This window comes from Pezoporus flaviventris, unplaced genomic scaffold (assembly GCF_033815535.1).
Source record: "Pezoporus flaviventris isolate CSIRO_AGI_PZ_B2104156 unplaced genomic scaffold, CSIRO_AGI_Pfla_v1 ptg000080l, whole genome shotgun sequence".
In the NCBI taxonomy this organism is placed as follows: Eukaryota; Metazoa; Chordata; class Aves; order Psittaciformes; family Psittacidae; genus Pezoporus; species Pezoporus flaviventris.
This window is the reverse complement of record NW_026892628.1, coordinates 904138-918986: the sequence shown is the minus strand read 5'-3', so window position 1 is coordinate 918986 and position 14849 is coordinate 904138. Positions and strand designations below refer to the sequence as shown.

The following is a 14849-nucleotide window of genomic DNA, read 5'->3' as shown; positions in this document are numbered from 1 at the left end:
CTCACCTGTTAGGGGACAGGTTACTGCAGAGAGAGACACTGCAAAGAGAACAATCTCTGGGGACAGATACAGCCATAGCCTAGCTCATTTTAAGAGCCACACACTTCTAAATACAGAGTGGTCTGTGTTGGAAGGGACCTTAAAGCTCCTCCAGCTCCAACAACTGCCACAGGCAGGGACCCCTTCCACTGGAGCAGCTTGCTCCAAGCCCCTGTGTCCAACCTGGCCTTGAACAGTGCCAGGGATGGGGCACTGCAGACTCCCAGTGGCCTGCCGGTGACTGGATCCCACTTCTGCTACTTCCAGGACTCCCAGCTCAGGTCGATGCCATGGGTACCAGGTGGCTGCAGGTCTCCACCTGGCCAGAGCTGGAAACCAGTCCAAATCCACACCCTGGAGTCAAAGGGAGCGTGCATTGGGAGAAACAGGAGAAGAGAAAGGTGGGTCTATGGCATCACGGCCCCTGGCTCCCAATTAATCCACCACAGTTACACATCTTCAGCACTGATGCAGAAGCCTCATTTGGGAATCCAGGTTTGGAGCCTCTGAGCACGTTTCCCAGTGGAACAGCACTCTTTTCTTATGCTGTGTTTTTCATCTCTGCTTTTCCAGGGAGCTGAGGGAGACCCACTCATTAAACCCTGCAAGAGAAGCAGTAACCAGAAAGTCTCCGCTCTTTGTGCCTGACACCAACTGCCACGAGCGCTTAAAGGATGATTATGTGCAGTTTGATCCCACCAACTTCCCTATTACCAAGGCAGGGCTACTCAGTGGGGTTTGCGTCAGGAAATAACTCCCATGACTTCCAAAGGCTTGGGAAGGAAAGGCTTTTTTTGGAGAAAGAAAACCCTTCACATCCCCATGCAGCTTTCAGTATCCAGTACAACTGCTCGTAGTCTGGTCATCAATTAGGAAGCACTAGGAGCTCAGAAACCACTGTGCCCCTTGTCAGTGCAGTAACACAGGAGGTTTCCTTCTCTCCTCAGTGTTTCAACACAATTCTCTCATCTCTCTGAAAAGGAAGTTTCATTTGGGGTTCCTGGTGGTCCCAAAAGGCTGTTCCAGACCCTCATTGAAACCCAGAGCCAGGAGCCCTCACACCTATTGACTTTCATCAGTCACCATTGCATGCCTGAATCAAAACTGTCCACTCAGACCCCCTTACCTTTATCTCAGGCTCTTGTCCTGCTCTCCCCAAGACAGAGTTCAAGTCCCTCTTCCCCACAGGCATGCTGGGAAGCAGCACAATTGCACACAAACAGCTATTTTTACCACCTTTTTCCTGAAGGGACTTTTGCTTCTGGAACTCAGACTAAAAGCAATGGAAGGTAAATCCGGGAAAGCATAAACCAAGCTGAAACCCCAGTTCCCAAAGCACTCGTACAAAGATAATGCTGTGCTGGCAAATCCAGTGCAACACATTGAAGCACAAAGCTTAGAAACAAGTTCCTTTGTTTTGCTACTTACAAGGAATTGTCTGGAGGGGGGAAGTTAAATGGTGGGTATCTTTCAGCAATGCTATATCTGTTCCCAGAGACTGGAAGCTAAAGAGAGGGCAGGAAAACGGAAGGTAAATATTGGGATTTCTAAAGCGCAAGCAAAGCCTCAGCCTTGTGTGCTTGCACACGTGGATCTGCCTGGAAGCCCTGTTTGCAACAAGAAACTCCTCCAAAGACAGCTCCTGCTCTTCCTAGAGACTGGAAATCCCAGAAAGTGGAATAATTCAATATTCTCTTAAGAAAAGAGCTCCAGCATCTGCAGCATTTACACTACCAGCCAATGGAGAGAGACCCCAGTCTGGCAAGAATCCCATCAAACATCCATGCTCCAAGTCCCACGGCAGCCACCTCCTGCAGGCAGCACTGCTTGGTTCTGAGCAGAATTTACTGCAGCTCTTGGGAAACTGGGAAAGGGCTGAGGAAAAAACCCAAACCAAACCCCAGCTGTCTGAAGGCAACGGAATCCTCCAAACCTGCCAACTCTGGGAAGGGTGAACAGCAGCTCCGGTTTTCCCTAAAGGCTTTCCTCCAACAGTTTTGGGAGCCAAGAGTCCTGAAGGGGTTTTAGGTGTTCTCAGATGAATGCTTTAAAGGCCATTCCTCCAGCAGAAGATCCCTTGAATGAAGGCTTCAGTGCTTCCTCCGAAAGGAGATGGAACTTCCAGCTACCCAGCACCTCCATCCCTGACCCTTCCCACCCTCAATGGGTTCCGATTTGAGCCATGGGTACAACTGAACAGTGTGGTCTCCATAAGCTTCACTGAATTTAAGTCCCATGAATGCCAGAATGCCCAAGAACTCCACTATTGCTCGGCAGCTCAAAGAGAGGAGGAAGGCTTCTCTGAAGTTACACCAGGTGGGTTGCACAAAGCGCTCTGCCTCAAACATCAAGCACCCCTCTGATAACAGCCTTACCACAGTGCTGAATGAGCCAGAACTCAGCCAGAGAGCACGTGTGCAATCACTTCCAGCTCCCACTTTCCTGTACTCATCACCCATCTGAGTGTTAAGCCATCTTTCCTTCACCCATCAGGTTAAGGAGGAGGGAGAAGGTGGTTATTCACAGCTAGAACCTGCCTGTGCACAGGCTGACTGCAAACACGCACTGAGAGCTTGTGGGGAAAACCTTTCCCTTTGACATCTTGGGCATCATGTGTAACAAACAGACAATCCACCTCCTCACACTCATCGAGGTAACGTTGCTTTTACAGCCAAGGTATTATTCCCAGCTCTGATGTCGGGCTGCTCACGTAGAGCAAGAGGAGACATTTCATGTGTTAAATTCAAGCCAGCGACAGCGGGTTGCAACTTATAAAACAGGAACAGTGAACTATCAGAAGCTGACAGTTGTTTCTGACCTAGTTTTAACTGGAGAACAGTCAAAGAGCCGAAAAGACTGAGGCGAGGCTGAAGGTGCTGAAATTCCAGTACTGGAGCTTGAAGTGCTGGGGAACAGGATGAGAGCAGGAGCCCTCAGACATTCAAACACCCAACGGAGCAAGGAGCTGAAGGCTCAAGAGCTTTAGTCCAATGTCAAGTGACCCTTTGGGGAGGAGGGAGGCGAGGGTCTAAGCAAGACAGTGATGAAGTAACGGGCCTTGCAGGCCCTCCTCAGCATCACGCTGAATGGTGGCTACAGGGCAGCGAGAGGCCAAGGCTGGGAGGGGGGAACCACGTTGTGAAGCGCAGGAAAGAATCATTTAAAACGTGCATTTTGGAAGCACTTCAGTGGCTTTTCATCCAGGAACCCACACGTGCTGTCAAACAGCAGAGAACTCAAACCCCTTTACAGGTGAGCAAGAAGAGCTCCACTCTGCTGCTCAACGTCCCTCCACGCACTGGCTTTAAGCCTCACTAAGCAGCAGCACGTTGCTGGCCTGACATGTCAGACTTTTAAATACCCTTTGTACCCAGAGCAGCGTTTCCAGGCTGTTAGGAACAAGGGGGGGGAGCTGGTTTCCATGATTCCGAGACGGATGTTCTGTCTGTTTGCATTTTAGCTCCAAAACCCCACCTGTCAGTAAAAGAAGCCATAAAGCCCCTGAGCAGCGCTGTGAAGGGCAGCTCTGACGGCATCAGCACTGTTGGCCATTCTGAGTGCAGTACTTATCAGCCAGGGTAAACAGGAGGGACTACCAGTTAATGAACAACACAACCCCGAGGCTGGACTGGAAAGAGCACTCTCCCCACTGCAATCTTGTCAGGAAAATACAGCAGTTCTGACCCAGCGAATCTGCTTACCAAAGTCTAATTCATTTTAGGGCATATCAAGACACCAGGGCTGATTCACTTGCTTATGTGCTCATAAAATGGCTTAAAGGAGCTGCTGAAGCATCACTGCGATCCTTATCTTCCACACAGCTTTACTACTTTTCTTGCAAGAGGAAAAAAAAAGAAAACATATAGAGCAGCAATTTGGAGATGAGATTGAGGAACCCGTTCAACCATCTCGGAGCACACACACTGCTGAGCCCAGGAAAACAAGCCCGGACCAGTTCTCTCCTTGTGCCCAACTCTATCCTATTGTCACTTGCAGGGAAGCGTAATTATTGGGCTGTCACAGTTCTACTTAAGGCGATTTTCACATGTTCCTCAGGGAGCCAGAGCCAGCCCTGCTGGAGGAAGTGAGGACAAACCAGAGGCAGCAGAGCCTGGGTCCTAAAGGAACCCCAGAGAAATCCAACCACCCCTTCCCCCCCACCAGACAGATCAACCTCAAAAGCCAAAGCAAGATGCTCAGACAGGGCTTCTTTTGGCCTTCAAGCAAAGACTGGAGCTCCAGACCAGGACTCTGGGTACACAACCCAACAGGGTTCGACAGGGACATGAATGAAGTTTCCTATCAACATCATGGGGGGGTGAGTGATAAAGTCACCACAAACACCTGGGTTTTTCTGTTCCCAAGGGAAGATGTGCAACACAAACCCAGCTGAAGGCATGGAGCAAGACAAGCCCACTGCGTTCTCTAACCTCACGTGTTCCACACCCTCTGCAGACACCTCTGCAAACGTTCCAGCCCCAGCAAATCCCACAAGCGAACATCACAAACGTGCCAATAAGAACAGCAAAGCCATGAAGAGATCCTGGCCCCAGAGCTGTGCAAAGACTCCCCAGCCCCACGGATTCCATCCATGGAGACAGAGAATCTCTCTTGCCGGAGAGGGTGAGTGGTGGCGTTAACCCAGCTCCTACATGCAAAAGCAGTGGTGGGACCACTGAGCTGGCTCTGAATTGTCTCACCAGAGGTTTTGGTCTAAATATAATAACCCTGCAAGTTCTCGTTAGCTGAAAGGTTTTGCTTCCTTAACTGAGCCCATCTGAGGTTAGAATAAAAGTGTGCTGCTTCTGCCATCAGCGGCCATACAGTTTAGTCTTAATGACAAGTAAAAGGTCTTTACAGGGAGTTAAATGGCCTTAATCGTAAGAGGGAGCTAAAACGCGCACATACGTTAGCTACATCCCCAGTGCAGACTGCAGAGACCCAGCACGAAGGTCATGGAAACACCTTCCACTGCAACACCAAACCTTCCAGGTACAAAATCTGGTTTTCCTTCATGTTATAGAACCCAAAAAGAAAGTCTCCTAGCCTGTAACACAGTGACCACCACTGTACCACTGTAATGCATTAAGGACGAAGTCCTTAATTAAATCATAAATGATTTCAGAATCAGGCCTCTCGATTGGCCAGGGGTTTGAATAACACCACGCTCCGTGTCAACGTGCACATTTCAAACCCAGCCAAGATCTATTTCTAAAGACCAACCAAAAAGCCATTCCTTACTAGAGCTGCGTTTTGGAATTCTCCCTCAGCACGGAGCTGCTCCTCCACTCCAGCCTGGCAGAACTGGTTTATCACAATGCTCTTGCTTGGCTGCATCGCTGGCCTTTGCAAAACCACCCTTTCTTTCTGGAGTACAGACAAGGGTCAGCAGCCATCCCTCTGCGTGCCAGACCACCTCCAAGGTGCACAGAACCCCAGAGCTACCCTCACCTCTTCAGTGGCTACAGGGAACATGGGCCCCACTGAGGCACTTCAGGTCTTAAAGCAGGAAAAGCAAAGAGAAGCACCAGCAGCTTCCCTACCTTAGCATGAAGAGCACAAGTGCACTGGCAACTAAAGGCTCTTTGAATTACTGACGAGAACAAAGAGGAGGAAGCAGAGCCAAGGACAGGACCACCACACTCCCATCAAACCCAGCTGCCCTGTGAGCTCTGAAAGCACCTCTGAACAGGAACTGGGCAGCAGAGCTCCTACGCGCTTCTTAGGAGACTATTTATGGGAGCAGAAGTTGTTAATTCTGTGAGGAGCAGCAGGAGAGGTCACGGTTGGGGCTTCAGCCCTGGAAGCACCCACAGGTGCCACCAGCATTTGCAGAAACCTATTTTAGTGACGTAGGAAGGCTGGGTTCAGAGCAAAGCCCTGCTCAGCCCAGCCTGCTGCAGCATCACACACACATGGAGAGACCCTGCGAGAGCGGCTGTTCCACTCTCTGACCTGCCCCAACCTCTTCCCAGCTCCAGTCATTTTATAGCAGTTTCATTCTGAATCACACGTTGACGCCTCCGTTCTGGGCCCGTGTTAAAGCCCCACGAGTCAGGGAGTTACTGAGTTGTTGGGACCTAATGAGGCCACACACCTCGGGCAGTGTCAGACGCGCAGGGAGCAGCTTCAAAGGCCCAGCAGAGCTCACGCTCTCCCTGTGAGCAAGGGCTGCTCCCTCCCCAGCCTGCTGCGGGGAAGGTGAGCCCAGGAGGAGCCGACCCACTCCCTTCCATGGCTCCCAAGGCACCATTTCCTCTTGCCCAAGCTCAGGCTGGGTGGAAAATCTGCTTCCTCACTCCTCCGCCCATGCCTGGCTTGGAACCCTGGATCCAAAAGGAATGGAAGAACTTACTCTCAGCTCCCTGCAGAGGTGAAGCCACGGCTCTAGCAACAGCATCACCTCCAGCAGCGGGCAGGAACGGGAGCAGAGGGCTGATGCACAGGCAGGGACGCACGGAGAAGTTGGAACTGCAGCTTGGGCTCTTTGCACACCAGGATTTCTTGCTGTTCCGATGCACTGAAGCCTTTTAAATTTCATGGCTTTGCAAGTTAATGATGAGTTGGGAACATTATTTCCTTTCACCGATTTATCCACAATACACTTTGCTATAGAGCAGGAGCTTTGTTTCCAGCACCAGGTGAAGAGCCTCAGCTCAGGTTTAGACACTACTTTCTGCACAAGCCAATGCTTCCTCTGGCAGTTAATGCTGCTGAAGCCTGTCCTACCTGCTGGTCACAGTAAGATGAACGTCATCTGGGTGCATGTCATTATCAGCTTCTCTGAGCATCACAGAGAAACTCAGACTTAGCAAACACAGACCAAGCCTCCTGGTCACTGTAAATACAGCCACATCCACAGTGCTGAGGACCTGCCAGTGTAAGAAAGCTGCCGGCTGAAGTGAAGCACAGTAGTTGCAGTCAATTAAATACCCAACAAACACTCTTACTTTGTGGATTATCTTTATTTCTAAAAGGTGTGCCTAGTCACTGCTGCTGGCCCTGACTGCCCACGAGACATCTTCCCAGCAGATGCTTCTCACTGCAAAAACCAGGGAGAGATTTATCTCCAGCCATCAGTGGTTTGTGTTTGCTTTCGTCTGCTCATCACCGAATGGCAGAACCCTGCTCATCCACACACAGATTCTCTCAGAAGAGAGCAAAATGGTGGCAAAGGAGCTTAAAAAGCCTCCCAAATTCTTCCCTTGGTCCCTTCTTTCTCAGGGACTGGGAAAGACAGAAACAGCCTATTTGATTTTCTCATAGAAACCAGGAGCCAAAACCAACTGAAATCAGCGCTGGAGCTGGAAAGGTACAACAAAACTCACACAAACATCAAGTCTAGACACTGAAATGTGGAAATATGATTCAAATAACCACAACTGGCACATAATGTATTGATTGCAGCCCATCATGGAACAGGCCCTCAGCGGGTAAGAATAAAGAAAAAAGATTAAATTAGCCTCTTCCACCTCAGTTATAGAAAATATGGATCCTTTGGGCATAGTGATATGGATTCTTCCATCCTGATGGGCTTCTAAGTAACGCATTGGCTCTTCCTAAATAATGACAATTAGCACAAGCTCTCCTGACAGCACTGGTGCTGCAGGACAGAGCTGCCTGGGCCTCAGGTGCTGCTCTTGTCAAAGCAAGAACCTATCAGCTCAACGATGGAGGTCACCAAATAGCCAAGCCAAGTAGTCAAGAGGATGTTTGTACTGATGAAATCTAAATACTACAAAGGTTTAGCAGCTCCCTGACTTCAGGAAGCGTCACTTGCTAAACGCCGCCACACATGGACGTGAACCTAAAGCAGAACGTCTGTGTCTGCCATGAAAGCCCAGCACCATGGTCTAGACTTGGCTCAAGCCTTTGCTCACAGTGCTATGCACAGATTGCCCCTCAGGACACTGTCTCCAGATCGGCCTGCTTTCCTGCCCAGGCCATGCCCAGAGCCTCCCAGGATGCTCGCAGGCTCCGCATGGAAGAAGGAAGAGGAACTGGTGGTGGAGGCTGGCCTGAAAAGAATGACAATGAAGTAAAAGATCCTGGTTTTCCATGACAGCCTTGGGCTAAAGCAATCTCTCCTGCGTAACCAAAGGCAAGCAAAGTCCTGCTGCACAGAGGGAGTGCAGAGGGTTAACTGCCATGAGGCTGTACCAGATCAGGGAAGCCTCAAGGCGGGTGGAGGTGGGCAGCTAAGTCAAGCCCTCCACACAAGCAGTGACCTCTTTCTGAGTTGAGCAAATGCTTGTTTCTTTAAATTGAAGGGGCACAAGTCCAAGGTAAAGAAAGGAGAGACCCAGCGCTCGGAGAAGTGTTTTTTCTGGGCTGCCTTTTCACTGCAGCAAAGGACTGGAGTTCAGAAACCTGCTCTCCCAGCGCAGCAGTGACAGACACCCTGCAAAGAGCTGCTCAGGGGGTCTGCAGGCTCCTTGCTTTATAAATTATTGGGAAAGCCCCCTAACAAAACAACCCATAGCCCCCAGTCAAAAGGCAAGAGTGGGTTACCCCGGTGTGCAAAAGTTGCCTTATGTGCATGGGATGTTTCCAAGCAACACATGAGCTACTATAGAAAACTCTTATCAGCAAATCCAAGCTCCTTTCTTGGATAATGCATCTAGGTCAAGCTAAGGCACGCTGAATGCAGAACCTGGTTTTGGTGCTGTCTCCTCCGTATCCACCCTGTATAAAATATTAGCATCGTTCAGGTTATCAGGCTTTCCTTTATTATTAGCATGAAGCTCACTCCAGATAATGGCTTCTCCAGACACAGCATTAACCTTAATTATTCAGAGGTAACTTGATCTCAACCTTCCTGACATTACAGTGCTGAGCTGAGGACCACTTTTCCCCCCCTCAACTTCTCCACTCCTTCCCCCCCAAACCAAGCCAGTGTGTTACAGGACTGTGCTCCCAAATGAGGGTATCTGGTCCAGGATCCCAGACACACGGTGCCCCTTCAACATCTACCTAAACCCGTGCAGCCACTCCATCCATTCAAATGCATTCTCTTGTGCATTAGCAGCAAAACCACTAAGTCAGCCAAAACGTATTCTTCTCCCATGGATTAGCTGGCACAAATCAGCACGGGAGTGACGCATGCAGTCTGTCCCTTCCCGTTTTCAACATGCACAAACCCCAGGGATTTGGAGACGCTGCACAAGTTCATGCTTACAAGTTGGAGGCAGAGCAATCGTTTGAGATGTGTAAATTGCTGAGGAGATAACACCTTGGATTCCTAACCTCAAATGCTTTTACAGACCTTCCCCTCCCTCCCTGGTGATAAAGGCTCTTCTGCTGTCCCAACAGTCGGCACCATGCAAGGGAACTATTTCAACAGCCACCATCCCTCTGCCAAGCAGCGCGATGACAAAACCCAACTGAACAGGCCAGAGCACTTCACACAGCTCAGGAGAAAACCTGCTGCTGGAGGATCAGCCAGGGGCTCCTCGCTGGGAGCTGCTGCCCCATGGCGAGGAGGGACTCGGGCAGCACAGCCTGCCCAGGGAAGAGGTCACTGGGAGATAGGCTGCTCCGAGGGGATGCGCCTGCACCCTGTGCTGGGTCGGACAGGCTGCAGACAGCAGCAAACCCCAGCACTGTACCAGCTTGCCTTGCTCCCTTTGCTGCTGTTGCAGTGGAATAAGAAACCAACTCTAGAAAAAAGGAGGAGCAAGGGTTTAGTCTTGCTGGCAATGAATACAGTCACCGGGATCCAGCTGCTGGAGCCACTGATAGGAGTGCCAGAACACTCCACTTGCCTATCTTTAACAAAACACCACAACCTCGCCTCAAAAAGAACCTCAAGGGTTAATGTGCAGCCTCACTGCCCCAGCACTGCTCCAAAGCAGTTCTTCACAGCCAAACTCAACTCCTCCAATTAATGCTGCTTACAATTTGGTGATAAGCAGCAGATCAGGTTTGAAGAACAGCACTGAGGATTCTGTCAGAAGCTTCCTATGTTCCCTTGGCACAGCACCCATTAGAACTACTTCTCCAGCCTGCTACCACCAGTGTAAAAGAAAAGAGCAGAATGGGTTTCTAATTTGCCACCAAATCCCATAGCAACTGTACGTCACTTCAGCTGGAAATTACAGACAATTCTTTCCCGTGCAATTTGAAAACTAGAGAGATGAATCTATAATTTGAGCAGATCCAAATGGTACAGGGCTGAGAGAAAAAGCTACCCTAAATAATTAAAAGGAAACTGCCACAGGCCAAAACATTCCTCATGCACAACGTTAAACCGTCCCTTTGTCCCCTTCCTTCACATGGGAGGTGCCACATTCAGGTCAACATTAAGACCATTTAGCAGGAGTTTAGCAGTTCAGTGTGTTCTGCATATCCTGTCCCATTTCTGCTGATGGGGAGGAGATGTACGTGTACAAAGAGCTTCCTCTCCAGCAGCCTCCTCTGATTCATGCAGTCATGTCACCGACTCATGCTCCCGATGTCGTAATAGCTTCAATTTTGACGGACTACAGCATCAGTGAATTAATAGGACAGGAAAAAACAGGTTACAGGAAAGGAGGAATGATGCAAAAAGCTTGAAGATAATTCAATGAGTTTTGATTCGAAAGCCGGATTGTTCTTCTCCTCCTGACACCTGCAAGCAGCTTTCAATTCCCCCGTCAGCATGAATGCGCATTACCCTAAAGACCCTGCAATGACAGCAGGAGCCTTCATTTTGTGTTTTGTGCTTTAAACACAGCGAGATGAAGGCAACCTGCTTTAAAAGCCAAGTCTGAAAAAGTTCTTTCAATAATTGCAACTACCAGGGGCCACTTTAACCCCAGCCCTCAAGAAATCCCTTCTGACACGGTTGGTTTGAGCACAGAAAGCATGGGGAAGATGACTTGTGAAGCCACATCTATCAGAGCACGGTTCCAAAACGCAGTCAGGTAGCGAAGCACAGGGGCAATGTGCCTTGGTTATCTCCCAATAAATATTTGTGCATCTACCAAAGTTCACCAGTGAATCAACCCAGTGGCTTCAGTTCAAAACACTCTGCGGAGCAGGGGCAGAGAGGCAGAATGGGCGCAGGAGGCCCCATTCATCATGCACCGACCAAAGCAGGGATGCTACAACCCCCTTCACATCCTCTTAAAATCATGGGGCTGTCATGAAGCCAGGACCAGGGCTGCTGAGCTGAGCCTGGCCTCCATCAGCTCTGCTTAGGTCAACACATAAGCTCCGGGTACCAGAGAGAGGTGTGCAACTGCAGGCACGCTGTTCCCACACGACACTCCCCACGCTCTCACTGCATTGCTCCTCATGCCATAGAGAGCTCAAATACACCTGTGGAAGTTGGGAAATTCCCAGCTAAGGGCTCCAGGAACAGCCCTAACGCTGCTCACACGCCATCAGCACCTACAGTGTGAGCAGATGCACCTACTGCCAAGTGACACCCGGGGCTGCCATGCAGTGCCCAAATGCTGGGGTAAGGTCCCTGCTTGCCCAGAAACCCCAGGATGTGAGTGTGAAAATCAAAGGATGAATGCCACGGATGGGGGCATCCATGTGATTTAGGTGAGGATAGATACGCCATCTCAACATGAAGCATGGAGGACAGGGTCCAGGATAAGGAATGAAAGAGGAAAACAAGGCAGGGGCATGAGGAGATCCTTTGTACCTCACCATGGATGGCAGCAAAGCCGGAAGCCTCTTGCCCCCAGGGCAAAGCCATGCCCTGCTTTTTCGGGGGGGGGGGGGGGAAGGCCTGTACACACCCCCAAAGGGAACGCAGGAAACTCCAAGCTAACATCAAATTACGTTCCTCGGAGATGCAGGAGCTGTTGTGGGCTAAAACACTGCAGTTCACCAGGGGACCGACTGACCTGGGACGCGCTCTCCCCTGCTCAGCCCTCAGCTGTGGGGCTCAGCGCTCAGTTTCACAACTGTGTGGAAGCAGTTTCAGGGGTAGCAAGTTTTGCAAGGAGCAGGCAGGCAACATCTTAAGGTGTCCTCCATGGACCCAGTGAGCTACTGGAGAATGAAATCCTCTCAAGGAGCCAGCAGCCCTGTGACCTGAACCTCTTCAGCGGCAGCACCATGATCTCTGTATGCTACAGGGAAGCAGCTTGCTGAAACACAGAGCTGGGCATCAGTATATAGATCCATGACTGTTTTCCCCACCAGGCCATGGACAATTTAGCCAGAGACCCAAGCAGGAGGGACTCAAGACAGCAAAGATCTGGTTGTCCATAGTCCTGCGGCACACATGGCCCAGCTCCACACCAGGAACACGACTGCCCTGGCACCAGGGACACTCAAACCAAGTGGCAGCTCGCCCGGCTGGGTGATCACTTTTGGATTGTGTAATCCCCAGACATGATTCTGAGCCCAAGAACAAACTCGAGCAACCGAAGACATTACCCTCCTGTCCTGGCAAAGAGACAGAGCCTTGTCGCAGGAATCGCCCCGCCGTGCTGCCCTGGTGCCTAAAACAGGTCAGACTGCACATGTTGGGCTGCAGGTAACACAAACAGCAGTATTGGATTCCAGGCCATTATACACATTACACAACCCTGCCGTCAGTTCTACCACACTGAAAACCAAAGCGAGCACCAGAAGCCTTAGCAAATTTTTTCCATTTACCTACTGCAGCCCAGAATTACCCCAGAGCCTGGACAAACACCCGCTCCCAAGGTGAGCTGGAAAGTCACTCCTTGGCATGGCGTGCTTCAGAGCGAGCAGAGACCTTCAACACGCTGCAGAAACTGTTTATAGAACAAATGCAGAATGAGCATATGTGTTTAATAGCCCACTAATTGTTGCGTTATTCACTGTACAAACAAGCGAGCTCCTCTGCCCTTATCCCTTCCTGCCCAGTTAATCACCAGTAGCCTCTGACTACTTCTCTTTTGGGTGGCGGTGAAGGAAGCAAAGTTCATTAGTGGCCGGTGGCCACCAAACAATCCCCACACCAGACTTCATTTAGCAAATAAACACCACTATTCATGTGTGACACAGACCGGGAATAACTTCCCAAAATATGGAACGCAGCCGCCTGCAGTCTTCCTATTCTTCCTCCCTCCAAGGAAGACGCTTCCGAATGTATAGGAAAGCATTTATGATGCTGGGTTTTTCCTTTTTCAGAGGGGGGAAAAAGCCAATAACCCCGTCTTCCCCATGACACCTCTCGCTGCTGATTTCTCCTAATGCTGATAAACACTCATTAAAATCCATGGGGATAAACCCATGTCCAGTAATTCCCTTCGTCCTCACACCGAGATTGCCCAACTGGGGGATGTGATGTAACCACCGCACGACATTAAAAATAGTGTTGTGACAACATATGGGTTATCCTACAGGAGCTGCAGGCAGGACGCTCCTAATGGCAAGTGGGTTCAGGTTCCAGCTCCCCGGCAAGGTGAGGGCCAGACGCGAATCCATAGGGAATGGCCACAGAAAGGGGAGTTTTATCCACACACCCCCCCCAGCACCAGAGGCCGAGCGCTGCCATTACTCCCTATTTACATGGCTAAGAAGCACTTGGGCCCATGGCGAGGAAAAGAGAACCTGGGGCTCTCAAATACAGCCCCGCGGAGGGCACCGGCCGATGGGGGGGGCACAACCGGGTGCTGCAGGGAGAGGGACCCCCCAACGGCCGCATGCCAGCACCAGGGGACACGTCCCCGGGGTCAGACCGGCCCCCTCCGGCCATGGGAACCCACGTCACGGTCACCGGGGACACAGAACCCCCCCAACCCCGACGTGCCCCCCCCCCCCCCCTCAATCCACTTACCGGGGCCTGGCGGCGGCCGCCAACCATCACCGGGTGGGGGGGGGGGGGGGGAGAAGGGGGAGGCACCGAGAGCCCGGCCCCCACACCGGGGGGGGGTGTGGCACCGAGGTCTCGGCTCCCGGGCCCCTCAATCACCCACCGGTGGGGGGGGGGGGGGGGGGCACAGTGTGGTCCCGCCATCGGTTACCGCGGGGGGGGCACCGACACCTCCGGGTCCCCTCAGGCACTTACCGGAGGCTCGTGACGCCTCCTCGGTCACCTACCGGGGGGGCACAGAGGCCTCTCAGACACCAACAGCGGTGGGGGCGCACCCCGGGACACCCTCAATGGGGCTGCCCCCAAGCCCCCCCGGTTCCTCACAAAGAGGGGGGGGCCGGGAGCCCCTCACGTCCCCTCCGTCCCTCACACCGAGCGCCCCCCCCCATTTCCCCAGTTCCCCCCCTCCCGTCCCACACCCACCCACAGAACAGCCCCGGGGCCCCCGCCTCACCCCGCTCCCCAACCCCGCCGGTGCCGCCCGTTGTAGGGCTCCGGCCGGGGCCTCGTGGCGGCCGCTCGCCCTCCGCGGGGCCGTGCCCGCCTTCCCCCCCCCCCCCCCCGCCCCGTACCTTACAGGCCTGGTAGCTCTCGAAGGCGCGCAGGGCGCTCTCCGTGAGCTTGACGTGGAAGACGGAGACGCGGGTGCCGCGGCCGAGGCGGCCGCAGGACAGCCCGTACCCGCGCTCCGCCTGCAGCGCCGCCATCTTGGGACCGTCTCCCCCTCCGCGCCTGGGCCGCCGGGGCCTCCCGCCGAGGCCACGCCCCGCTCATGCATCATTCATGAGCCGCCGGCCCTGACGCCACGCCCAGCGGGGGAGCCTGTTGCTGGGGCGAGGAGGTGGGCAGCGGGCGCTGCTATTGGCCGAGCTACGCCGGGCGTTGCACCGGATTGGGAGATGGGAAGGGGCGGGGATATGCAAATTAAAACCGCGGTGCATGGCGGGAAGGGTGGTCTGAGGTACCCCCGGTACAGCCCCGCTCGTAGCCTCCGGGACCCGGTGCCGAGGCAGGACCCACAGGC

At 52.4% G+C, this 14849-nt stretch overlaps 1 protein-coding gene across 1 annotated transcript in view; it reads right to left on the bottom strand.

Moving 5' to 3' along the window:
* ELL (elongation factor for RNA polymerase II) overlaps nt 1-14603 on the bottom strand; it is a 47409-nt gene extending 32806 nt beyond the window's left edge. Inside the window, exon 1 of the mRNA XM_061474693.1 lies at nt 14398-14603. Coding sequence (XP_061330677.1) covers nt 14398-14532 — 135 coding nt within the window. The 5' untranslated portion in view covers nt 14533-14603. The remainder of the gene's footprint in view (nt 1-14397) is intronic.
* Between the last annotated feature and the right edge of the window lie 246 nt (nt 14604-14849).